Below are 25,794 nucleotides of genomic sequence, written 5' to 3'. Positions count from 1 at the left end.
ATATCTGGGTTTGCAGAATGATAGATTTATATGACAAAGGTAACACATTATTATTCATATGCATTATCGCTTGAATTCTGGACCAAATACCCGACCAATAAATTTGCATATTAGGGCATGTATAAAGAAGGTGCAAGAGAGTTCCAGGTTGCTGATGACAAGACCAATATACATCCAAAGACAAATGTAATACTCTAGCCATTTTAGTGGGGGTCCAATAAGCTTTATGTAAAGTAAAATAGGTGGATTGGCAAACAGAAGCCGACATAGTGGGTCTTACAGAGTGTGTCCAAAATGATTTCCAGTCCAACTCCCCGGGGTTTACATTTAGGTCACCAGACCATATATAATCCAAGAAAACATCTTTCTATCAACCTCCCTTAATATTTTATAAAGCTTTGACGCTTTTTTATTACCTAACAGTAGTGGCCCTATAATCTTAGAGAAGTTGGAAAGACCAGATGCCTCCCTATATGTAGATAATAGAGAATTAAGAGGTATTGAGGCATTGTGCCAAAGATTATTATCTAAATCAGTACACTCCAAAATATGCTTTAATTCATCTACCAAAAATAATCTTCTTTCGATGATTGAGAAAGAGCCCAAATTCTTTTAGATTGACATAGTATTTTTATATCGGTGAAAAGTTGAGAGTCAGAGATACTGCTAAACCACAGGGGGACGTGATCCCTTTCTCTAATATCGCCATTAATAGCTCTTGAATGAGAATATGTTCAGGCTTGATGATTTAACTATTTTTAAAGTAGTATTAAATGGAAATTTATCCATAAATGGCAACAGATGTATTGAATTTGGAAAAATTAAAATTTTTTCAAATGTTACCCATCTAGGGACATTCCAATTGTCAAAATTTTGAAACCACATTAAACCCTGAGTAAGCCTGAACACTAAATGATACCTTTTACAATCCAGTAAGTTTAAACCACCCCTAGATTTAGGCAATTTTAGTTTATAAAGCGCAGTCCTAGGTGGCTTTGATCTCCAAAGAAACTTATTCATTAGGCTATCCATTTTCTTATATAACCCAGCTGAGAATGGAAGCAGTATCATACTGAAAATATAATTAAGCTTTGAAGCTAATACCATTTTAATGTCTTCAGCTCTGCCCCACCAAGAAAAATAAAGGGGGAACCAGGATTCTAGAATATTAGTCGTTAGTTCTATTATAAATTTAAAGTTCAGAGACATTATTCTATCCACCGTAGAACCATACCATATGCCCAGATATTTGATCTTATCAGGCTCCCATTTAAAAGAGAAATGGGAGATATGGTGTTTTAGTACATAAGGACCTGATTTTCTGGTAATGTTCAAAATCTAAGCTTCCATCCACAGTCCTCTATTTTTAGTCTGTAATAGCGGACTTGGGTATGATTGTATGTGATGATCTTAAGGTGGCCAAACAGGTTGAAAAGGTGACGGCGAAAGCTAGAAGGATGTAAGGATGCCTAGGGAAAGGTATGGCCAGTAGAAAAAAGGAGGTATTGATGACCCTGTATAAGACTCTGGTGAGACTTCATTTAGAATATTGTGTACAATTCTGGAGGCCACACCTTAAAAAAGATATAAAAAGGATGGAGTCTGTCCAGAGGAAGGCTACTAAAATGGTGCGTGGTCTTCGTCATAAGGCGTATGGGGACAGACTTAAAGATCTCAATCTGCATACTTTGGAGGAAAGGTGGGAGAGGGGAGATATGAGAGCCGTTTAAATACCTACGTGGTGTAAATGCCCATGAGTCGAATCTCTTTCATTTGATAGGAAGCTCTGGAATGAGAGGGCATAGGATAAAGTTAAGAAGTGATAGGCTCAGGATGGTAGATGCATGGAACAGTCTCCCGGTAGAGGTGGTGGAGACTTAAATTGTGTCTGATTTCAAGAAAGCCTGGGATAGGCATGTGGGATCTCTTAGAGAAAGGAAGAGATAATGGTTACTGCGGGTGGGCAGACTGAATGGACCATTTGGCCTTTATCTGCCATCATGTTCCTATGTTTCTATCTGTGCATGCTCAGAGGCCCTCCAGATGCGACCGGAGCTCGTTGGGGTTTTCCCAAACCCGGATAAATGCTGGATTTTGGAAAGTCTATCCGGGAGCCCGGACAGGCCTCTAAAAAGAGGACAAGTCCGGGTTTTCCCTGACATGTGGTAGCCCTACTCTTCAACATACAACATCAGGGTACTTGAATGGAGACACCCATCTAGAATTGCCTACATAATATCTAATTGAATGAGGCTACAAGTCACGCAGTAGCTGAAACTGAGGAAGCTAAAAATGGGCAGAACATTTTGGAGCAGATTTCTGAAAGGGTTTTTTAATTGTTTTGGTTTTTTTTTAATCTTTGCATAACTGAATGCATTTATATATGAATAGTAACATTTTCCTCTAAGAAACTGTTTAAGACTGGAGTACTCACAAAATGATTTTGGCAGTTGTGATATGGGAACTGGTTTGCATTGTTTCTTTCCAATACAACCGTGCTTAATGAATAGCTACATTGTTCTATATTGTCCTTGGATGATCTCCATAAGCCTAAACCACTCATGCTTTCATTGTCAATTTTTTTTTTCCTGTGTGCAGTAAAACGAGTTAATATATAAACAGCCCAGAACTTGGCACTTACCCTCTACATTGAATTATGCATCAGCAAATGCACAGGGCAAAGTGTTGAACAAAGAAAATCTCATTAGATCAGGAGTGAGCAACCATTATACACAGAGGGCAGCATGAATGTCAATACCACCCTTGGAGCTATGTTTCCTCTAAGCCAGGGGTGTCCAACCTTTTGGCTTCCCTGGGCCTTATTGGCCGAAAAAAATGTTTCTTGGGCTGCGCAAACGCTGCAGCAAGACAGAGGAGAGAGCCCACAAGACGGTAAACACCCGGGGGCAGCAGAGGAAAACACTGCATCGCCCTCGACCGGGGCCACGCAAAATACTTTACGGGCCCGCAGGTTGGACACCCCTGCTCTAAGCGGAGGACATGAGCATCACTCACAGATTTTACATGGTTGCTCACAAACATACTTGCAAATCTGGAAAAAAAATTGTAACTTGCACGCATCCGGCCAATCTTTAGAGGGAACATTGCCCTGGAAGGCCGCAACATTACATAATGTCAAAACCAGAAATGCACAAAGTTCTATAGATCTGTGATAAATGTGTAAAACTTTAACTAATAAACTGTTTAAAAAAAACAAACTGCTAGAGTGGCTATTCTGAAAATATTTGTAAAATACGGTATTTAAAATCTCCAAAATTCTGTAGCCTTCTGAATTGTCCACTGGAGGGAGTTCCAGCTAAATATCATAAACTGATTGCTCTTGTTATAAAGGTGGCTAGACTGGCATTGGCAGCCATCTGGTAACAGTCCTGTAATGGAGGACCACCAGGCCAATCGGGTTTTCAGGCTAGCCCTAATGAATATGCATGAGCGAGATTTGCATATAATGGGAGTGACAGGCATGCAAATCTGCTCCATGCATATTCATTAGGGCTAGCCTGAAAACCCGATTGGCCTGGTGTTCCTCCAGGACAGGGTTGGGGATCACTGCACTAGACAGCACGTGCTTAAAGTGGACTATGTTTTCCGCATGTCAAGACTTACAGCATTGTGCTCTAACAGGCTTCGGAACTTTCTGAAGACTTGGAACCCCCTATATACAATGATGCACCCATCTGGGTTGAGTGTGTAGACTATATGAAGATACCCTCATCATTTCTGATGGGAAGGGGGGATTGTTGACTGATGTTCTTATTGAATCTGTGAGAAATAAGAGTACAACTGTATAGTGAGATATCATGCTGGCAACTCTAAGCAATGTAAAGAGATATTTTCAGTTGATGTATTGCTTTTTAACCTGTTAAAATAAAGAAAATAAATAAAATGTTGAGTTCTATAAGCTGGTTTCTGATCATTACAGTTTGCTTTTCCAAAACTGAACGTTTTCTGAAGTGTTTGTAATGGATATTTTCTATTTTTCTGCCCTTTATATTGCAGGCATGGCAGTTGAGATTTAGCCATCTTGTGGGCTATGGTGCCAAGTACTATTCCTACCTTATGTCCAGGGCTGTGGCTTCTATGGTGTGGAAACAGTGTTTCATGAAGAATCCATTTGACAGGTAATGGAAGGGAAAATGCAAAAATCAGTAATGGGCCCAATATTGAGCCTATGACGATCAGCGACTTTGACAGCACTGACCCACACAGGCAAAATATTAACCCAGATATTCAATTCTGAACTGGCAACCAGCATTGAATATCCAGGTCATTGATAGCTATTGTGCATTATCCAGATGTTGCCTGATGTTCAGACTGAGACCCAGATAGCAACACAGATAAAGTTAAGACGAGCGTTTTGCTGTCATGACTTTATCCGGAGACGTATCAGTTAGTGGACTGAAAATCGTCGCTAACCAAGTAGATCCTGGCTGTGCTTCGACTCCACCTCCAAACTGTTGCACGCTAGCTGGATAATGATGCAGTGACCTGCCTAGATATGCAGTGACACCATCCAGCTAAGTGCCACTGATTACTGGGGGATGGCCTACTCAGCAAGAAATAACTTCTGCCCAGTGGTCTCCCTTTCAGTATCGGCCCCAATATATTTTCTTGTTCCTGAATGTTCTAATCCAGTGTCTCGCACACTAAATCCAGTGCCCTGGCCGGAAGGCACCCAGAAGTGCACAGATGTCAACGTGATAAGAACATAAGAACTGCCATCTCCGGATCAGACTTTCGGTTTATCAAGGCTGGCGATCCACACACGTGGTGTACATCTGGCATATTTTTAGTCACCCATTTCCCTCTATGCCTCTCGTAAGGAGATGTGCATCTAGTTTACCTTTAAATCCTAGAACAGTCGATTCCGCAATAACCTCCTCAGGGAGGGCATTCCAGGTGTCCACCACTCGTTGCGTGAAGCAGAACTTCCTAATATTTGTCCTGGACTTGTCCCCCTGCGCATGCATGATATAATCGTGTCGGCACCTGTGCATGCGCGGAGGTCCATATGGCTGCGACCCGCTTCAGTGGAGGGATCCGGGAGGTGCAGGGAGAAGGAGGCGAGACACTGGTGAGGAGGAGAGTCGCCTGCGCCGGCTGATTTCCTACAGGACGTGCCTCACCACGAGAGGCACGTCCTGTAGGCAGTCAGCCGGCGTGGGCAACTCTCCTCCTCGCCAGTGTGTCACGGCACACCTGAAATCTCAGGAGGCACACAGTTTTTACTACTGTACCATGACCATATTGTACTGATTAGAATAATGCATATTGTTCTAATTAGTTACAATACAGAAAAAAAAAAAAAAGCACAAAGGACGTCAATGAACAGGGACTTGTCTCTATTAACCAAGCGCAAACCGTGTTTCGACATACAATCAGGGGTCACCCAATGAGCAAAATGTGATTACCAAACTTTGGGGATCAAAATCGGTCCTAAAGCCGAAGTCCTTTGTTACTTCAGCAACAGTAACACAAGACTTTGAAGTTTCTCTCTGTATTGTGTTTGGTGTGCTTTGTCCCTCTCTGTGCTGTTCTAATCAGTTAAAAATAAAGAAAAAGTTAAAGAACCATTGGTTCTCCCACTAAAGTTAAGAGCATAATCAATCAATCAATCACAGATTGAGCAAAAATACTTCTTTATTATGTTAAATAAATTCTCACACCTGACTCTTTTTTTTTGCTCAGCTGTCTCTGAAGATGGATCTGCCTTTTTCAAAGTATACCCTAACACTTTGCTGCTCCCCGTCACAGATGGAGTTTCTATCCATAAACAGAAACACATTGCATTTTGTTTCCTGCAGAATTTTTATCCTGTTTGACTCAATGCCATCCTTAACATATGCTTCACTATCATTTCCTTCAGTACTGGCTCTCTTTGTTTTCACTTCAGTCTATCTAGCCTGTAATTTCCCACCACTTCTGTCACAACTTTTAGGAAGAGGGACCACATCTGCTCATCTCCATTTGCACAAAACCACTCCCAACTCTTAAGTATGTACTGAAAAGGTCCTCTCTTTGCTTCCTTATACGACTTCCCTGGTTTTAACCACAGTTTTTAGTTGGTTTCATCCAACCACTCTCTTCTGTAGATGGAATGGCATCCAGGGCTGTGGAGTCGGTAGATAAATGTTCCGACTCCGGCTCCTCAGTTTTTTGTACTTCTGACTCCGACTCCGACTCCGTCTCCTCAGTTTTTTGTACTTCTGACTTCGACTCTGCGTGAAACAAGATCTTCATCCGCGTAAAAAGATGTTGTGCGTATGGTGGGAGAGCTTGGTTGGATGAACTTTTCGAGTCTACACCAGGTGATTTCTACCAACGAGGTATTGAAAACCTTGTTGAACGTTGGAAATAAGTTGTAAACAACAACAAGGGAGAATAAATTTATAAGTATTGGTGCTCCGAATTGTGCGTTGCGTGCCATATAGTGAAACGCGTGTTCGTTTTGCGGTTACGTGAGGCACTGCATGCATTGGTCTTTATTCTTACAGTAGAGAAGTCATTAATTATAACTTTTTGTGAATTGGGACATTTAAACTTGCTTTTTTTTAATTCCAATCTAAATTTAGTCGGAGTCAGTGCATTGTTTGGCGACTCCGACTCCAGGTACCCGAAATTTCCTCCGACTCCTCGACTCCGACTCCACAGCTCTGATGGCATCTACCCCATTTCCAAAGTATCCTGTCAGCCAGCATCAGTCTTTTTTCACGCCCTTCTTCACTTAATATTGAACAGAAGTATTTGTTTTACCATTTTGTCCCTTTTCCTAATTTCTGTATTTTCCTTTTCTGCTGTGTGTTACAGTTCCTCCTTTGATCTTCCTGCTTTCTCTGACGTACCAGAAAAGTTTTGTTACCTTACTTTATAATTTATTTATTTTTTTCTTTCATACATGTTTTTTGTCATCCTGACCTATACACAACCGCAGGCATAAATTGACTTTCCAAAAGTATTCAACATGCACATGTTTTGACTCCTAAATGTGTAAAACGAAACAATATTTTTGCGTATGGATTCTTTTGTAACTTGAAGTTTATTGAAATTTATAAAAAGGTATTAACTGTAGTATTCAATTTTATTAATACACAACCCACCCACCCACCCCTTTTATCAAGCTACATTAGAGGTTTTTAGTGCAGGCTGGCGAGGCAAGTGCTCCAACGCTCATAGGAGTTCTAAAAACGTCTAGCGCAACTTGATAAGAGGCCTAAGATGTGGAGATTTTTCAACTATCTGCTTGCCTTGGCTAAGTGGTGGCATCTTTGGCCCTGATTGAGACCAGGGCAGAGGAGGAGGCTACCTAGGGCAATCTCATAAAGAATGGGCCCTAGCAGAAGAAAGCCATTTTATTAACTCCAGAGGACATAAGGTTGGGTTACCATATGGCTCCAGAAAAAGGAGGACGGATTGAGATATCCGGGTTTTACTTCTACTGAAAGCAATGGAAGTAAGGAGGACAGATAGAGATATCCGGGTTTTACTTCTATTGAAAGCAATGGAAGTCTCAATCCGTCCTCCTTTTTCTGGAGCCATATGGTAACCCTAACATAAGGCAACAAGGTAAAGGGAACATAAGAGTTGCTGTACTGGGTCAGATCCTTTTTCTAACAGTGGCCATTCTAGCTCATGTGTCTGGCAAGATTCCATGTGACTTACCTCCAGAGATAAGCGGTGGTTTTCCTCAGGTAATAATGGTTTATGGAATTTGTTCAAATTTCTTTTATAGACAGCTGCATTAACTGCTTTTATCAAATGCTCCAGTAATTTTCTCCTAGTTATTTCAAATGTGCCACTGTGTAACTTCATGGAGTGTCCCCTAGTTTTCGTACTTTTTGAAAGAATAAACAATCACTTCTTATTTCCCTATTCAGGTTTTATTAAAAATTTGATTAAATTAATCTTGTTTCTAAGCGATGTACAAAATAAAAAGATTAAAAACAATTGGGGAAAGTACAACATAAAATACAGACTTAACATACAAAGACTTAAGGGGTCCTTTTATCAAGCCGCGCTAGCGGAGTTAGCGCCTCGGACATTTCATCATGCGCTAACCCCCGCGGCCGGCTAAAAAACTAACGCCTGCTCAATGCAGGCGTTAGCGGCTAGCGCGGCAGGTGGTTTAACGTGCGGTATTACGTGCGTTAAACCCCTACCGCAGCTTGATAAAAGGACCCCTTACAGTGCCAATGGGGAAGAAAGGGATGAAATACAATATAAAATAGGAAAGAAAACAAATAAAGGAAAAAATTTAAGAGAAGGATTAAAAGAAGAAAGTTAACATAAGAATTGCCTCTGCTGGGTCAGACCAGACCAGACCAGCACCCTAACTGAGACTAGCCCTACCTGAGTACGTTCCGGTTCAGCAGGAACTTGTCTAACTTTGTCTTGAATCCCTGGAGGGTGTTTTCCCCTATAACAGCTTCCAGAAGAGCGTTCCAGTTTTCTTCCACTCTCTGGTTGAAGAAGAACTTCCTTACGTTTGTATGGAATCTATCCCCTTTTAACTTTAGAGAGTGCCCTCTCGTTCTCCCTACCCTGGAGAGGGTGAACAATCTGTCTTTATTTGCTAAGTCTATTCCCTTCAGTATTTTGAATGTTTCGATCATGTCTCCTCTTTTCAAGGGAGAAGAGGCCCAGTTTCTCTAATCTCTCACTGTACGGTAATTCCTTCAGCCCCTTAACCATCTTAGTCGCTCTTCTCTGGACCCTTTCAAGTAGTACTGTGTCCTTCTTCATGTACGGTGACCAGTGCTGGACGCAGTACTCCAGGTGAGGGCGCACCATGGCCTGTTACAACGGCATAATAACCTTCTCTGATCTGTTCATGATTCCCTTCTTTATCATTCCTAGCATTCTGTTCGCCCTTTTCGCCGCCACCGCACATTGCATGGACAGCTTCATCGATTTATCGATCAGAACTCCCAAGTCTCTTTCCTGGGAGGTCTCTCCAAGTACCACCCCGGACATCCTGTATTCGTGATATAGAGTTCAAATGAATAAGGAGCTCCACTCCATTCAGGCTTTTTATAGACCTCGATCATATCTCCCCTTAGTCATCTTTTCTGCAAGCTGAAGATTTCTGACTCTTTAGTCTTTGCACATACAAAAGTCGTTTTGTTCCCTTGATCATTTTGGTTGCTCTTCTCTTTACATTTTTGTAATTCCTTTATATCTTTTTCTGAGGTGTGACGGTCAGAAATGCACACAGTACTCAAGGTATAGTCTCACCAGGAAGCGGTACAAAGATATTATATCAAATTCTTTGTTTTATTTTCTGTTCCTTTTCTAGAAATTCCAAACATTTTCTTTGCTGTTTGACTGCTGTATTCTGAGCAGATTTCAACATATAATATTCACAATAACACTTAAATTTAAGGGGATGGGAGTTCTAGATCAATAGGTGGGGCTTTAATATAGGGGGAGTATGGGGGGAGGCTTTGATCCAGGGGTGTGGGGGAATCTGGATTAGCGAGGAGGAGCTTGATCTGGGAGGGAGGTGCCAATTGGCCTCATGGCCTCTTTAAAGAGAAACCTGGAAGCATCAGGTCATGACTTTTGAAGCCTTATGCTCTTAGCACATTAAAATAACCTCAGCCTTTGGCTGGAGTTATCTTACTGTGATTTTTTATTTTTTTTTGCCCTTAATGTGACTTGCAGTATGTACCAGGTGCGCACCAGTAGCATAGCCATGTGTGGGCCCGGGCCTGCCCAGTTTGGGCTCATGAAAACTGAGCATGTGTGGGATTGGGGGGGGGGTGGCAATGCATGGACAGTACCCCCGGTTGCAGCAAGCAGGAAAATGAACTGTTCTAGTTGGCAGGGCTTGGGGATCCCCGCCGACTCGGATACTTATTTGTTGGGGGTTGCTGGTGCAGGGACAGGGGTAGAAATTACGGAGACTACCCACCTCGGTCTCAGACCCACCTAAAGCATCATGTCTGGTGCACATCACAAGTTGCATTATGGTTTTTACATAATAATGAGCTGCTTTATATTCATTTGTATTTTCTGCTTCTCATTACTGTATAACCCGCAATATCCTAAATCTCGCCACAGTAAGTTGTCCAGGTGCATTAGGGTCCTTTAGCTGTGCTAAGGGGTAAATAATGCCATGGAAAGCCCAAACGCAGTTTGAAAACTTCCCCCCTGATTTGATCGAGGTACCAGTCTGACTATTGTCAGTACTCAAAATAAGTGCCAGCGACCAACCGTTTTGTATGAATACTGAGAGCCAGTATTAGATATGTGCCAGCACTGAATATCTGCCTTCGGCTATCAGTGTTTGGGGAAAAAAGGTGTCCTCTATAGGCTAAATATTGATCAGAAGTGTTTAGCTGAAGATAAAGTTCATTTTACAAAGGGAAACATCCAGTGAATAGTTTCTCTGGCCAGTGATGTTTCTTCTTGTCTCTTTAAGAGAGAGAAAGTTACTGTTCATTATTAAGAGAAAGAAATGTGAAATAAATTCCGTTTAATGCCTTCGACAAACAAGCCTATTGAGCAATTTTAAATTAATGTACAAACTTTCATTGTCCAGAGGGGAAAGGTAGCAGTTCTTTGTTTGGCAAAATGTGGATGATGATTTATTTTGACATCAAATACATCTTAACTTCATTCAATGTAATGCAATTTAAAATCTGAACTACATTTTTGGAATGGATATTGATGAAAGCAGTCATTGTTTGTTTGGAGATGGCAGCTTTCATTAAATCTGTATCAGTGTCAGTGCTGTAAAGAAACTTGAGACAACAGGCACAGTCATGACTGAAAGCTGAGCAGGTTGAGAATGCAGGTGGCTATAATAATAACCTTCTGTTCCTGCAGGGCAATGGGTGAACGCTATCGCAGGGAGATGCTGGCACATGGCGGTGGAAAAGAACCCATACTCATGGTTCAAGGTAAAGTTAAAAAAAAAAAAAAAAAAAAAGCACTGATTCTTTTATCTTCTGATCGCTTGCCCTTTTTATTTTAATCTCTTGGTATGTACTTTTGGCAAACACCAGCTGTTGTGACTAGATAGCGATCAGAACTTTTAACCTTTTCCCTTCTTAGCCTTTCTAATTGAAACAAGGTCTTGAACTGTGACTAGCGTTGTAGGGGAAAATAGGGTTGGGTTTCTCTAATTCAATCTAGTTGTTTGCCATATCATAAAGAGAAAAAAAAAAACATCATCAACAGGGTGAGGCAAAAAAAAAAAAAAAAGTAGCCCCTTAGGGCAAGATTCTCAAAACTTTAACGCCGTTGCTAAACTGTTTTCCAGCGGTTTAGCCTGCACACATTTTAGCAGCGGATTGTCAAAACGGATTATCTCTGCCTTTAGCGAGGTTTCTAGCAGTCTCCGACAATGGCGTGCAAATGTGCTCTTTAATGTTGAAATGAGCCCTCCGGTGGATTCTTAAAAATCACCGAGGCATTTTCAAATAGCGGCGTTGGCTTTTGGTGACAAAAAGCAGTTACTGGTTCAGGGGTGCCATTACAGTGCCAGCACTTGTGTTTTGACTCTGGCTAATGAAAAGAAAAATGTGTATCTATATATTTTTAGTGGAGGGTAGTAAAATCACGCTTCTTTTGAGTTTTGAGGAGAGACAGGCATGTTTCATACGCGCTTGTTAAAAACCAGCATTTCTTCTTGAGTGTTTATTACTGGCTGTGGGTCTTGATTAAATTTTACATTAAAAATAAATTATAAGATTTATCTGAATTATAGTAGTTTTTTTTTTAGAGCAAGGCATGTTTTATGCACGATTGATAAAAGTCGACGAAGCTTCTCTCCTCTCCCTTCCATTCGTCCAATAGTGCAGCAGGAGAATGGGTTTTTTTGTTTTTTACGGCGTTTTTCTGCACTGCTGTCCATCGATCTTATTTGCATGTGTGATTTTTTTTTTTAAATGTCTCGGATTTTTAGATTCGGTATCAAAACGGCTGCAAAAGCAGACCGTCGCTTTTTTAACGCAGGATTTTGAAAATCCTGGCCCTGCAGTTTTTTCCTGTTTCCTCAGCAACAGCTTTTAATGTTAACAAGAAATTTTTTGTACTATCATTCAATTATGTTAAGCTATGTGACGTTACTGACAATATAATATAGGATGAGGCAAAAAAAAAAAAAAAGAGTAACCTCCTAGAGATTTTTGCTGTTTTCTCAGAAACTGCTTTAATTTTGTTAATATATTTAATTCTAAGAATGTTTTAGATCATATTTTTAATTTTCTGTGACAACATCATATGATCAGTAAACACGAAGTGGGTGGGATTTCAATGTTGGTATTTTATACTGCAGACTTCATTGAGAATTATAGTCTATATCTGCTGCTATTTTTTTTTTTTTTTTTTACTAAGGTGGACACATCAGTTGGATGAACACTAGAAATAACTTACAATTGGGACTCTGACATATTTTTCTGGGTGATGGGACAATTGCGCTCTGACAATCGAGCGCTGACAATTCATCGCAAGACACAAGTGCGCTGCATGAAAACTTAGTTTTAAAGAGCTCCGACAGGGGGTGTGGGGGCCCCCCACTTTACTGCATACTGTTCGCGCTGCCGTTGGGGGGGGGTGTGGGGGGTGCAACCCCCACATTATAGAGAAAATGGAACTTTTCCTGAAAAAAATCAGAATAAGTTCTGTTTTCTCTATAGTGGAGGTTTCCAAGCCCCCAACAGCAGCACGAACACTATGCAGTGTTCCCCCCCCCCCCCGTCGGAGCTCTTTAAAACTAAGTTTTCCCGCAGCGCACTGGTGTCTTGCACTGAATTGTCTGCCCTCCATTGTCGGCGCGCTGGTGTCTCGCGTGTGACTGACTATGAACCAGTTTTCTGTGAAATATGATTTTCTGTGTACCATTCAATTCTTTTGTGCTCAAAAGTGTATAGTATCCTTAGATGAACTAGGAATTGTAGACCACAGTACCCTCCCTTTTCCAGAGTCGATGCTGACAACGGGCCCTGTCCCCAGTTAATTACAGGCCTATGTATTCCTGTTGCTTAACAAGGATATACTGCATGCAAGAGGATTTTCTTCTTTTTTTCCCCCGTTTCTTATTAGAGGTTATTTGTCAAGCAAGATTGCTGTTTCCCTGTCACGATATATCAAAGAGAAACCTCAGGAAATGTTTTACATGGAAAGAGTGGTGGAAGAATGGCATTCCCTCCTGGGGGTAGGTAAAGGTGGCCAAGCAAGAACAGAGTTTAAGAGGGCATTAGATTAGTACCGAGGATTCTTAGTTGCTAAAAATGGAAGTAGCAGTAAACATGACCTTATGACGTGTTTGACTGTTCTAAGCACTGTATTTGCCTTGTTTGCCAGAAGGTTTTGTGGCTTCCAGAATATATTACAAGAGGTTATTATGAAATGCTTTAAGTCAGCAGACATTCGAGGAGGCAAGTTATTAGATAGGCAGGGATGATGGAATTGAGTAGTACCCAGACTTGCAGGCTGCATATTCTGCTCTGTAATAACTTGAAGTCCTATTGAAAGTCAGGTGATCACATAGCCAGGTCTTTCCAAACGGAAAATCCGGAGCCATGGTCCCACCCCGCTCCAGCCGGCCACACCCCGTACCGCCCCCCCAGGCCCGCCCCCATCACCTGGCCAGTCGGGTTTTCAGGATATCCACAATGGATATGGATGACAGAGACTTTGAAAACCCGACTGGCCAGGTGGTCCCTGAGGACTGGATTGAATACCACTGCCTTAGACAATGAGTAGAAGGTTTTGAAGCATAATTTTTGCTAAGTTAAATATATTGGAGTCAAATACGTATTTTATTTACCTGATCAGTTAAAGTCTTTCTGGATATGAAGCATATTTCTATTAATCCCTGATGCAGAATAGTAATAGTCAGGGTCATCATGCTCTTTAAAGATGCCTTTGAGCACTGAAGCCTCCCCATTTTCCCAAATAATTTACGCTGCAGCTATGAAGAGCTTCTCCCCTCCTCCTCCTCTTGTTTTTTCCTCTTTATGTTCTCTTTTCTTGAATTTATTGTAGTTCAGCCCTCTTCCTCTTGTTTAATTGTATGTCTGTCTTTGTCCATGTATTCTTTAATATGTTTTGGGTTTGGGGGGCTTTTTTTGTATTTGTACATCCCCATTTTATATTGTATATCACCTAGAATCCATGATAGGCGATTAATCAAATTCTTAATAAAACTTGGGAAAAAAAATTACTGCCTGTAACTATAAAGAAAGTGTTAGATCACCTGGGCTCTTTTTGACAGACCTTGCGTGTACACTATATGGTGTCAGGAAATTTATATTATTGTATTTTAGGAATTTTTTTTTTTTAAGATGGTATTTTGTTGTAGTAAATTATAAGTTGTAGAAAGGCCTGATACACTTTGTGAGGTTATCGAAGATAGATCAAATTCCTTGGTTTCTAAAGGCAGCAAAGTGAAGTATTTCTGACCACGCATTCTGTACTTTCAGAGTAACCTGTTTTTATCTGTAGTGATATGTTATGCTTCCCAGATTTCAACTTCTGTCCTTATTGTGAACCAGTCATTGCTGAAAATGTAAATCCTGTTTTAGTACAAACATTACATTAGAAATGGTTGTTATGGGCCAGCCCTGTGGCCGTGCTATGGAAAAGGTCCCCAGTTTGACTCTCAGGCTATGTATACAGTCTGTGGGTTAGCTGGGAATACTGCAGAGGCGGTGTTCACGGTCATTAGGGAATTGTGGTTCTTGATTAAACTTGATGCCAAGAGGCTGATTCAGGAAGAAATTCTGGTGCATAGTCCATGGTCCTGATCAACTGCTAGAGTAATCAAACTAGCTTTAATGAGGAGAGATATAAACTAGGGGGAACGTTCTCTGGTAATTGTGCTTGCAGACTCGTGACACAGATCCAAGTATTGCTTCTTGTTTAGTTGGAGATACAAAGAACCTGAAGGAAACTGCCAGATCAAAATAAAATTCTTAACAAACCCTCATTTCATTGGGATTCTGTAAAGGATTCTATTATAAATTGGGTGCCCTGGTACAGAATTATCCCCTATGGGCCTTTAATAGTCTCACAATGCTAGTTTGAAAATGTGATTAGATACATTTTTATTTTGTAAGGGATTGTGCAGCATGTCATATTTTGAATCCTGCAGAAGCTGGGTATTATTGTAGTCCTGTGGCATGTGTGGTACAGTTCTTAGGATGGTAGTTATGTGTTCTGGCATAGTAGTAATCCAAGAAGTATCAGAAATGAACTCCTTTTGCCAAGATAACCTTTATGAAATAGATATGAACATTAATCAAGAATTGAATTAGATATCTAAAATTTTTACAGTACAGTTAGGCAGCTAAATTTGAATATGTTCATTTGTAATAATTTGCAGGCTTTGGACTATAGATTATTAGCAATTGAAACATATGCTAGGGTCCACCTTAGAAGTCACACCCAGGTGTCATCATAGACAATATGCTGAAATCTTCTGCCTTGTGTGCAGCTGCAGACAAGAAAGGAAACAGGATGCTAGCAATTATTAGGCAAGGGATGGAAAATGAGTCAAAGAATATTATAATGCCTTTATATTGCTTCATGGTGAAACTTTACCTTGAATATTGCGTTCAGTTCTGGTCACCATATCTCAAAAAGATATAGCAGAATTAGTAAAGGTTAAAAGAGGAGCGACCAAAATGATAAATGGCTAAAGAGGTTAGGGCACTTCAGATTGGAAAAGAGATGGCTGAGGGGGGATATGATTGAGGTCTACAAAAATCCTGAGTGGTGTAGAATGGGTAAAAGTGAATTGATTTTTCACTCTTTCAAAAATTGTAAAGACTAGAGAACCCTCAATGAAGTTACATGGAAATAGGGGGAAATAGTTTTTCACTGAATGAATAGTTAAACTCTGGAACTCATTACCAGAGGATGTTGTAACAGTGGTTAGCATAGCTGGGTTTACAAAAAAAGCCTTTGTGCACTACCGCAGTTACTTGGGTTTCCATGGTCATCTTTTGATCTAGCATCACTCCCAGGATTTAAATAGTGGGCTGAAGTGGTAGGATTTTACCCTCGATCATGATGTTTTCATCAATCTGGTTTGAAGGGTAGCGAGAAAACTTTTTTTCTGGGTTTAATTTCAGTTTGTGTTTTGTCATCAAGTCCTTCCATTGTTCTGATGACCTCCTCGATTCATTCTAATTCCTTTGAAGGCAAAGAGGGAATTGGGGGAAGGACCGTGATGTCATCGGCGTAACTATAGCTCTTAACTTCTGATGAGACTAGTTGGCTCTCCAGCGACAATAAGTAGATGTTGAACAGGATCAGAGACAGTGGAGATCCTTGCAGGATTCTGCAGTGCACGGCCTATGTTGGGTTCACTTGATGCATATTCTCTGCTCTTTTTTTGCTGATTGTCTTTGTGCGGAGTTTGTTCTTCACCCTTCTTTTTTGTTTACATTCCCCCTCCCATACACACACCCCTGTACTGATACCCCCTATCATGGGTATATTGTCATATTTTTTGTCTTAAATAATAGGGTGCTATTTCCTTCAAAATGAAAAAGTAAAAATCAGTATTTTAAATGGTTAATGACAACTAGTATAAGGAGACCCAAATGTAGAGTGGTCCTGTCCTATCTTTTATTACCTTTTTTAACTTTTGCAGCTGTGTTTTGAATTAGCTGTAAACCTTTTAACGGATTTCTTGGAAATCCCCTATAAATCACTTTACAATAGACCAGATGGCACAGGACCATTGCCTGCATGAGAACTCTAAAGATTTGAGTAACAGATTAAGGGTCAGATTTGACAAACATGGTAAAGATTTTTTTTAAAGCATTTTTAAGCACCCCACTCAGCTGATCATCTAGAGCAGAGGTGTCAAAGTTCCTCCTTGAGGGCCGCAATCCAGTTGGATTTTCAGGATTTCCCCAATGAATATGCATGAGATCTATTAGCATACAATGAAAGCAATGCATGAAATAGATCTCATGCATATTCATTGGGGAAATCCTGAAAACCCGACTGGATTGCGGCCCTCGAGGAGAAAGTGTAGCATCTAGAGGAAGTGTAGCATCAGGAAAAAGAGAGAATCAAACTCCCTCTCAAATTAACCAAGATAGATGGGATCTCAGAAAGCTGTTTTCCCACCCAAAACAATTCTGTATTGTCTGGATTCAGTTTTACGTTTGCTATTCAGAAGACAATTCTAAACTTTAACAAATACCAATTATACCTCGACAGTGCCGTTTGATTGAGTCCTTCACCTGAATCAATGTCTTGTCACCTGCAGACAGATCATAAGTGCTGACTTTAGGCAGGATTTTGGACGTTTTAGTGTATTGATTATGAGCCCCACTGTGTCCTACACCATAGTCATTATCTGTGCTTGCAGATTAGGCATAGTTGGTATTCTAAGATGCATGATGGTTTAGAACAGATGGCTTAAAACAGTAACTTAACCTCACACCCAAATTGAAAAGAGGTGCTGTTATTAATATAGATGATTACATTGGGACTTGGCAAGAACTCTCCAAGCAGATTCATACCAATGTGGAATGCAGAACTTCAAATTAATCTTGCTTTAGTTGATTAGTGAGCTATTTGACAGATGATGCAGAAAATTCCTGTATATAATGGGAAAAAGAAATGTATATATTGCAAATGAAATTGTGCATTTAAGTATCTTTTAATCTGTTTTTTTGTGTTGAAGAAGATTTTGGTTTTGTGATTCCTGTTTACATATGTAGCAGTCATGGTGAACAGTGCAGATTTTATAGCCAGAGATGGAGGGAATTTCTATTACTGAATTTACAAAAACAGATCATGAAGGCAGATAAAGACCATATGGCCCATCTGTACCACCTGCTTAGCTTTCCTTTCCTTCTAATCCAGCAGATATCGTTTCTTGACTTCTGATACTACCGTTGTCTCTAACACCTCCTCTGGGAACTGTTTCATGCTCCTACTACCCTTTCAGGAAAAATCTATTTCTTTGCCTGCTACCTTCTTTCAGCCTCATCCATTAACCTCACATTCTATATCTGTCTACTCACTGACAGTGGTCTACTTACACTGCATTTATTTTGTGGAAGTGCTTAAATGTCTGTATCATAGCTTTCCTTTCTGCCCCATATGTTTTATGATGAAGACCATTGGCAGTTTTAATGGCTGCCCTCTAGACCAGCTCCATCTGATCTATAGTCTTCTGAAAGTGGAGAAACCTTTTCCTGTCACAACCTTTCTGCCTCTTGAGGAAGTACGAGGCCTGCCTTTCTTTACTTTCTCAAGAAATTAACCACACAACTGATATATATAGCAAAACTATTGCATAATTTTGAAAATCTGAGTCTCAAGTTAAATGTTAACATAGCAAATAGTGTCATCATTGAAAGCTTACCTGGAAACACAAGACATGGGTATTAAAGACACCATTTTTGACTGGTTTTCATCCCACCTATCAGATCAGTCCTTTCATGTACTTGGAATGAGCAGAGATCTTCCTCTTATTCTTTTCCTTGTGAAGTATCTCAAAGTTCTATCTTGGTCCTGTTATTTTTCATATATTTGTCACCTTTGGCCATCTTCAGTCAGTTCCTTTTATATATCCTTATGATATTCAGCTTTCAATATCACTGGTTAGTTCAAACCCATCTATTACTGCCAGGATAAACAATAGTTTATTTATTACTGCTGATTGGTTGTATGTACACAGATTAAAACTCAATTCTGATATGATTCAGGCTTTCTTTCACTGTATTTCTTGCTAAATTAAAGATTGAAGATAGTCCAGTGAACTTTTGGATTGTGTCTTAGATGTTTATCTGGATAATCAAATATCATTTGATTCTTACATGGTAAAGAATTGTATGTTTGTACTAAAACTAATCAGATTAGTTCTTCAGCCCTTTGACTGCAGTGAACTATATATGTTACTGCTTGTACTAGGCATTAGCAGATTGGATTACAGCTACGCTTTGCTGCAAGATTGCACTCTTTCCACTACAGTATGTCATCTACAGCTGATTTATAAGAACATAAGAATTTCTGTACTGGATCAAACTGATGGTCCATTCAGCTCAGTATCCAGCTTCCAACCATGGCCAATCTAGGTCACAAGTACCTGGCAGAATCCCAAAATGTGGCAAGATTCCATGCTACCAACCCCAAGGAGTAAACAGAGGCTTTTCCCAGGTCTCCAATAGCAGTCTGTGGACACTTCCTCATTTTTGTACTTTTTGAAAGATTAATTAATCAATTAGCATTTACCTGTTGTACTCCTCAGGACTTATCATAATCCCCACAACCACACAATCCCCCCTTACCCAGTACACATGCCACACACTGCTGCTCACCAATCAAAAACCCCATATGCACCACCCCCTGAGACGTACCACATATGTCGCACATTTCCTTTCACCCACTACACACAACCCTGTTGCCCCCCAAAAGGCACAGACCTGCTCCCCCATTCCACATACAACATACAATTCCTTACGGATGGAGGAAGGAGTGGCCTAATAGTTAGAGCTATAGCTTCATCATCCTAAGGTTTTGGGTTCAAACCCCATGCTGCTCCTTTTGACCCTAGGCAAGCCACTCAGTCTTCCATTGCCCCAAGTATATTAGATAGATTGTGAGACCACTGGGACAGACAAGGAAAATGCTTGAGTACCTGATTGTAAATCACTTAGATCAGTGGTTCCCAACCCTGTCCTGGAGGACCACCAGGCCAATCGGGTTTTCAGGTTAGCCCTAATGAATATGCATGGAGCAGATTTGCAAGCCTGTCACTTCCATTATATGCAAATTTCTCTCATGCATATTCATTAAGGCTAGCCTGAAAACCCGATTTGCCTGGTGGTCCTCCAGGACAGGGTTGGGAACCACTGACTTAGATAATCTTGATAGGCGACATAGAAATACCTAATAAAATAAATAAATAAATCGTTTTAAAACACCAGTTGGATTGTAGAAGGCATCCTATATGTCTGTCATATTTAGATTGTACGCTCTATGATCAGGGACCGTCTCTTGATGTTTGTCGTACAGCAGTCTCTGCATCTGGTAGCGCTTTAGAAATAATAAATAGTAACATCAGTAGTAGTCTTAACTTCAACAAATGAGTTGAGAAAGTATCTTTTCCTCTGCTGTGCTCTAGTTTTGTTATTTTGGGGGTATTAATCCAATCGGGATTTTTTTTTTTTTTTTTTGGGGGGGGGTTTGGCTTCCCTGTGCTAGGACAAGTCTGCCTGGGAGATGGGTCTGACGTTGGGGTCTGTAGTTAAGAATACCACACTTTTAAAAGAGCACCTACCTGGCTGGCCTGCTCTAACACTTGAAGCTCGGGAGTAGGCTCCCTAAGAGCAGAACACTCCCCTGCGGAATTGGGTGCTTGACCATAGGCTAATTAGACCATGTGACTAGCTGAGAAGTTTGGCAGAGGTTGGCTGCGTCCTCCCCTAAAGAATCATGTGGTAGTGTAAGGGGTTGAGGGCTCCAGGTTTTGGAAACAGGCATTTCAAAGAGACAAGCCACTGGAGCCACCCTTGCTTGTCTGAGACAGAAATCCCTTCTCCATTTCCAGCTGCAACGAGAAGCTGATGCAGGCACAGCATATGGCAGGTCTGTGAATGCAGCTCATTACTGTCTATGGGAAAATCGAGGTGGGTCAGAAATTGACAAAACTAAGGGTTTCTGGGGTTATCCCAAGGATCCCCCACCTCTAAAAGCCTAGTTTCGGCATTTTTGAACTTTTAGTTTTGCTCCCACAGGCCTTTTTTTTAGTGTCAAAATGTTGCCATGGTGGCCATCTTATAATGAACTCCTCAGGTTATATCATGCAAAGTTTGCACTGGATGGGTGCCTGAGGAGCATCCATGTACTCCGTGCTATGGGGCACACTCGGGGGGGGGGGGGGGCAAGAGCCATAGGCTTGTGGCCCCTCTGCAGGTCAGAGAGTGCGAGAACTGGGGGATCAAAACCCTGTTAGATCACCCATGAAGCGCTGCCATGTGGAGGCAACTGACCCTGAGAGGAGGTGAATATCAGACTTACAGAGGTCCCCAGAAGATCCAGGTCAGGTCTTTGACCCTGAATATATGCAGCCTACCAAAAATATGAAGGAGCATCAGGGTACCTGCAAGGAGGTGCACAGAGAGGGTTACCTCCTCAGGGTAAAGCCCCTGCACAGTCTGTGGAACTGCAGGAACCAGAGGTCCAGTCAGAAAAGGACTGGGATGATGCCATTGCTCTGCAAGAAATCCTCCTCCTCGAAAGATACTGGTTCGCAGTTCAGGGCAGGCAGCCAGGAATCAGTGGCAGCCCTAGATCAGGGAGAGGATCTGATGTTGTGAAGACTTTTCAAACTCTCAGATTTAACTGAAGTTATTACAGTTTCTTTGTAGGAGTTGGATTTAGAGTTCCTGCAGGTCTTGGCCGCTCAGCTTTTGCTGTTATCCAGTACCAAGTCACGGTCCATGTGCTTCCCTTCTTACCCAGAGATTACCAGGATGATAACAGAGCTTTGGAACTCGCCAGAAGGTCCCTTGGCAGGGGCAAGAGCGATGACAAAATTATATCCCATGACTTCAGAATTTCAACAGTTGTTATTAAATGGACTTCGCTACCTAGTGAAGGGGGAGTGATCCTGAAGGATGCAAAGGTTCACAGAGTGGATTTGGTCCTCAAGACAGTTTGAAGCATTGACTTTAGGCCTTAAGGCAGCAGCCGCAGCATCCTTTATGGTGTGATCCTGTCCCAAAATGCTGCACCAGAATCTGGGCACGGAGGAGGTGGTTTGCCCTCCTGCCATCCTTGCAGGGGTGGATTATGTGGCTGACGCTATCTACAATATGCTCAGAGTTATAAGCAAAGTTTCAGCTTATACAATCTCTGCCCATAGAATGCTTTGGATCATACAGTGAGCGGGGAGATTCGCCAGCTAAGCCTACTTTGAGCACACTTCATTTAAAGGGCAAATGCTCTTTGGAAAAGGACTGGATGGCTGGATGACAAACGTAATGGACCGTCATTGCCAGACAGTAAACCACAAGGATCAGGTAGTTCCAATCATGGTTCCTTTTCGTGGCTACAAAAGGCCATGTTATGGGTCTACAAGATCCTTATCACAAAGGTCCTATCAAGGATCTAGACAAAGGTTTGGTAGCTCCAGAAGAGCTCAGATATCCGGCACATGCTCAGCAGTCAATCCTAAGAAGTCCCAATGATGCCAAGTCAGCCTACGAGCTCCCTCGCATAGGAGGGAGACTTTCGGAGTTCTGGGAGACTTGGGCACAGATTTTTTTCAGTTGGCGCTGAACATAATTTGAGAGGGCTAAAAGCTTGAATTTTATCACCACTCAGGAACTTCTTCTTGGACTCCCCGGCAGGAAGAACAGAGAAGGCAGCCAAGGTCAGAGTGGCGGTACAAAGGCTGTTACAGATTGGTGCCATAGAGCCAGTTCCAGACGCAGTCTCAGGCTCAGGAAGATACTCTATGTACTTCATCATGCTCAGGAAAAACTCAGACAATTGGAAGCCAATCCTAGATCACAGGGCAGTCAATGCGGCCTTGAAGGTTCAGATTCTGGATGGAAACTATGAGATCAGTTATTGCTTCAGTGACCCTGGGTTAATTTTTAGCCTCACTGAATCTGACAAAGGCTTACTTGCATATTCCCAGATCACAGAAAATTTATCAGGTTCCATGTGCTAGAGGAACACTTTCAGTTCATGGTGCTATCTTTTGGTTGGCCACTGCACCATGCACATTCACCAAAAGTGCAAGGCAGAAATCCAGGTTCATCGATACTTAAACAATTGGCTGATCAGAGCACCGTCCTTGCTGAGCTGCCATCATGCAGTTGCTCAGGTAGTCCATCTTGTACAGGATCTGGGGTGTATTATCATTTTCAGAAAGAGCCACTTGGAGCCATCCCAGTATCTGGAGTATCTAGGAATCCTGTTCAACACAGCAGGGGGCTGAGTGTTTCTTCCAGAGCCACGCAAACTGAAGCTCAGACGCCAGATCCTAGACATCTTGGCAAAGCCGGCTCTGGTGGCTTGGCATTACCTGCTGCTGGGATCCATGGTTGTGACCACTGAGGCAATTACGTGGGCAAGAGCGCATCTGCGCCTCCTGCAAAACTCACTGCTGGCACATTGGTCTCCTCAGTCAGACTCACCCCAGGAGGAGTTAGCCTGGACGATGATGGTGTGACAGAGCAAAAAATGGTGGTTCCAGCCAGAGTTGTTATCCAGAGGTCTGCCTCGCCACATAGACTCTTGGGTGATCCTAACGACAGATGCCAGTCTCTATGGCTGGGGTGCTCATTGCAAGGGTCACCCTGTGCAAGGCTAATGACTACCATCGCAGAAAACATTGTCCATCAACAGACTGGAGTTGAGAGCCATTTGGTTGACTTTCCACTTCTTCCAGACATGGCTGAAAGACAAAGCAGTCAGAGTATTCTCAGACAATGCTACAACATAGCGTATGTTAATAGTCAAGAGACAAAAGAGTTCTTCTCTGAAGCTGGAAGCCCAGTTGTTGTGCCAGTGGGCAGAGGTTTACCTGCAGACAATAACAATGGTACACATAGTGTGATTGGACAGTATCAGCAGGTGGATGCTGGATCCAGGGAAATGGTTATTGTCCCAAAGAGCTTTCAACTGCATTCTGAGATGCAGGGGGGGGGGGGGTGACCGATGTTCGATCTCATGTGTTGGCAGACAACAAGAAAGTCCCTCAGTTTTTCAGTTGAAGATTTGAGTCATGAAGCTTTGAAATGGACGCTCTCATGCAGCTGTGGCCAGCAAGAGAACTGCTGTATGTGTTCCCATCGTGGTCAATGATAGGCCAAGTCATTTGCAGAATATCGACCCATCAGGGACTGATAGTCCTCGTAGTCCTAGATTGGCCACCTCAACCATGGTACATGGATCTGGTCCACTTGCAGTGGGACAGTGGCTTTAGTCCACCATAGTCTACCAGTGGCTTCAGTCTACCATAGTATTTGTCAATCCAGAATGCTTTGGTCTTACAGCATGGCTATTGAGCATGCATAAGAACATAAGAATAGCCTTACTGGGTCAGACCAATGGTCCATCAAGCCCAGTAGCCCATTCTCACAGTGGCCAATCCAGGTCACTAGTACCTGGCCAAAACTCAAGGAGTAGCAATATTCCATGCCTCCGAAACAGGGCAAACAGTGGCTTCCCCCATGTCTTTCTCAATAACAGAAAGGATATTCAGAAATAGTGTTTTCAATTCTCTTCCATTTTAGAAAGCCAGCAACAGTGGTGGCTTAAGCTAAAGCGTGGAAAACGTTTTAGCACTGGTGCAAAGTTAAGCACCTGATTTTATCAATTTCTATCATATATCCTTTCTAGGCCTCCATTCCTGAGGTCCTCTCATTCCTGCAGGAAGGATTGGAGAAGGGCTTGGCAGTTGGATTTCTTAAAGTTCAAGTAGCTAGTCTTTCTTGTTTTCAGGCTAGAGTAGATCGCGCATCTCTAGTCTCTAATCCAGGTTGGAATCTTAATATCATATTATGGGCCCTCACCAAAGCTCCATATGAACCTTTATCAGATGCATGTCTCATGGATCTGACTATGAAGCTAGTGTTTTTGGTGCAATTACTTCAGGAGGGTGTCTTGAGTTGCAGGCATTATTGTGCAGAGAGCCTTTCCTCAGATTCAAGGAAGCAAGAGTATCATTATGTACCATGCCTTCCTTTCTACCAAAGATAGTTTCAGTGTTCCATGTTAATCAGGAAATAAGGCTACCTATGTTTCAGCCCACAGGTGAAAAACAGGACAAGGTTTTGTGGTTGCTATGCTTCTCTGCCATCTTGAAGTGCTAAATGAATCTAGGATTTCAGACCACCTGTTTGTCTTATCCAGCTCTAATCATCGAGGAAAACCAGCCTCTAAGGCTTTGATATCCCAGTGAATTTGCATGGTGATCTCCTCGACATACATTACCTGTGGTAAACATCCGCCAGTAGCCCTAAAAGCTCACTCTTCCAAAAGAGTGGCTTCCTCTTGGGCAGAGTCCAGGGCAGTGGCACCTGACAAAATTTGCAGGGCAGCCACATGGTCCACTCTTCATACCTTTATGAAGTTTTACTGAGTGGGCATGTCAGCACAAGCAGATATGATTTTTGGGTCCTCTGTGCTTGTTGCAGGCTCATCTGTCCTGCCCTAGACTCAAGGGACTGTTTTAGTATGTCCCGTCCATAAGGAATCGTATGCTGTTTGCACAGGAAGGAAGGAAGGATTAGGTTCTTACCGCGATAATCCTCTTTCCTTTAGGATAGCATATGATTCTTTAAGCCCCGCCCAGTTAGAGATTAATACAATCTGCATTGTATAAGTCTAGGCTGAATTTCCAGTGGCTTGACTTGTGGCAGCCAAAAGAGAAGAAAAATAAATTATTGCAAGACAGGGGATTGAGTCTCGCTGCATGCTGCTTTCACAGAGCTATGCAAGTGTTGGTGTTGATTGCACACAGGTAGTTGGTGAATAGGTTTCACCTCTAATTTTGCAGTGATTGTTTACTATTTTTTGTTCCTATTGTTTGGTTTTCTTATTATTCCTATTGGCGAGCAAAGTTAAAGTTATCGATGAGTCCCCTAAACCCCTTCTTGTTATTTCCTCTTCTAGGGGTTCCTGCTTGCTTTGGTACAGACTGAAGAGAGAGGGCACTGCCCAGGGAGATGAGGAGGCGGAGCTGAGAAAAATGATTGATGCCTTCTACAATTCAACTTGTGAGTTGGGGTACACAACTCATCTGTAAGGAATCATATGCTTTCTAAAGGAAAGAGGATTATC

At 41.8% G+C, this 25,794-nt stretch overlaps 1 protein-coding gene across 3 annotated transcripts in view; it reads left to right on the top strand.

The window, feature by feature from the left end:
• The window catches only part of MIPEP (mitochondrial intermediate peptidase), a 190,942-nt gene that overhangs the window by 144,840 nt on the left and 20,308 nt on the right, over window positions 1-25,794 (top strand). For all 3 annotated transcript variants that reach the window (XM_033949151.1, XM_033949152.1, XM_033949150.1), the window contains 2 exons: window positions 4,018-4,139; window positions 10,846-10,919. In XM_033949151.1, the coding sequence (XP_033805042.1) occupies window positions 4,018-4,139; window positions 10,846-10,919 (196 nt within the window). The remainder of the gene's footprint in view (window positions 1-4,017; window positions 4,140-10,845; window positions 10,920-25,794) is intronic.

The sequence above is a fragment of the Geotrypetes seraphini genome, chromosome 6, assembly GCF_902459505.1.
Source record: "Geotrypetes seraphini chromosome 6, aGeoSer1.1, whole genome shotgun sequence".
Classification (NCBI taxonomy): Eukaryota; Metazoa; Chordata; class Amphibia; order Gymnophiona; family Dermophiidae; genus Geotrypetes; species Geotrypetes seraphini.
Note: the sequence above shows the minus strand (reverse complement) of the source record. Positions and strands in the feature narration are given on the sequence as shown.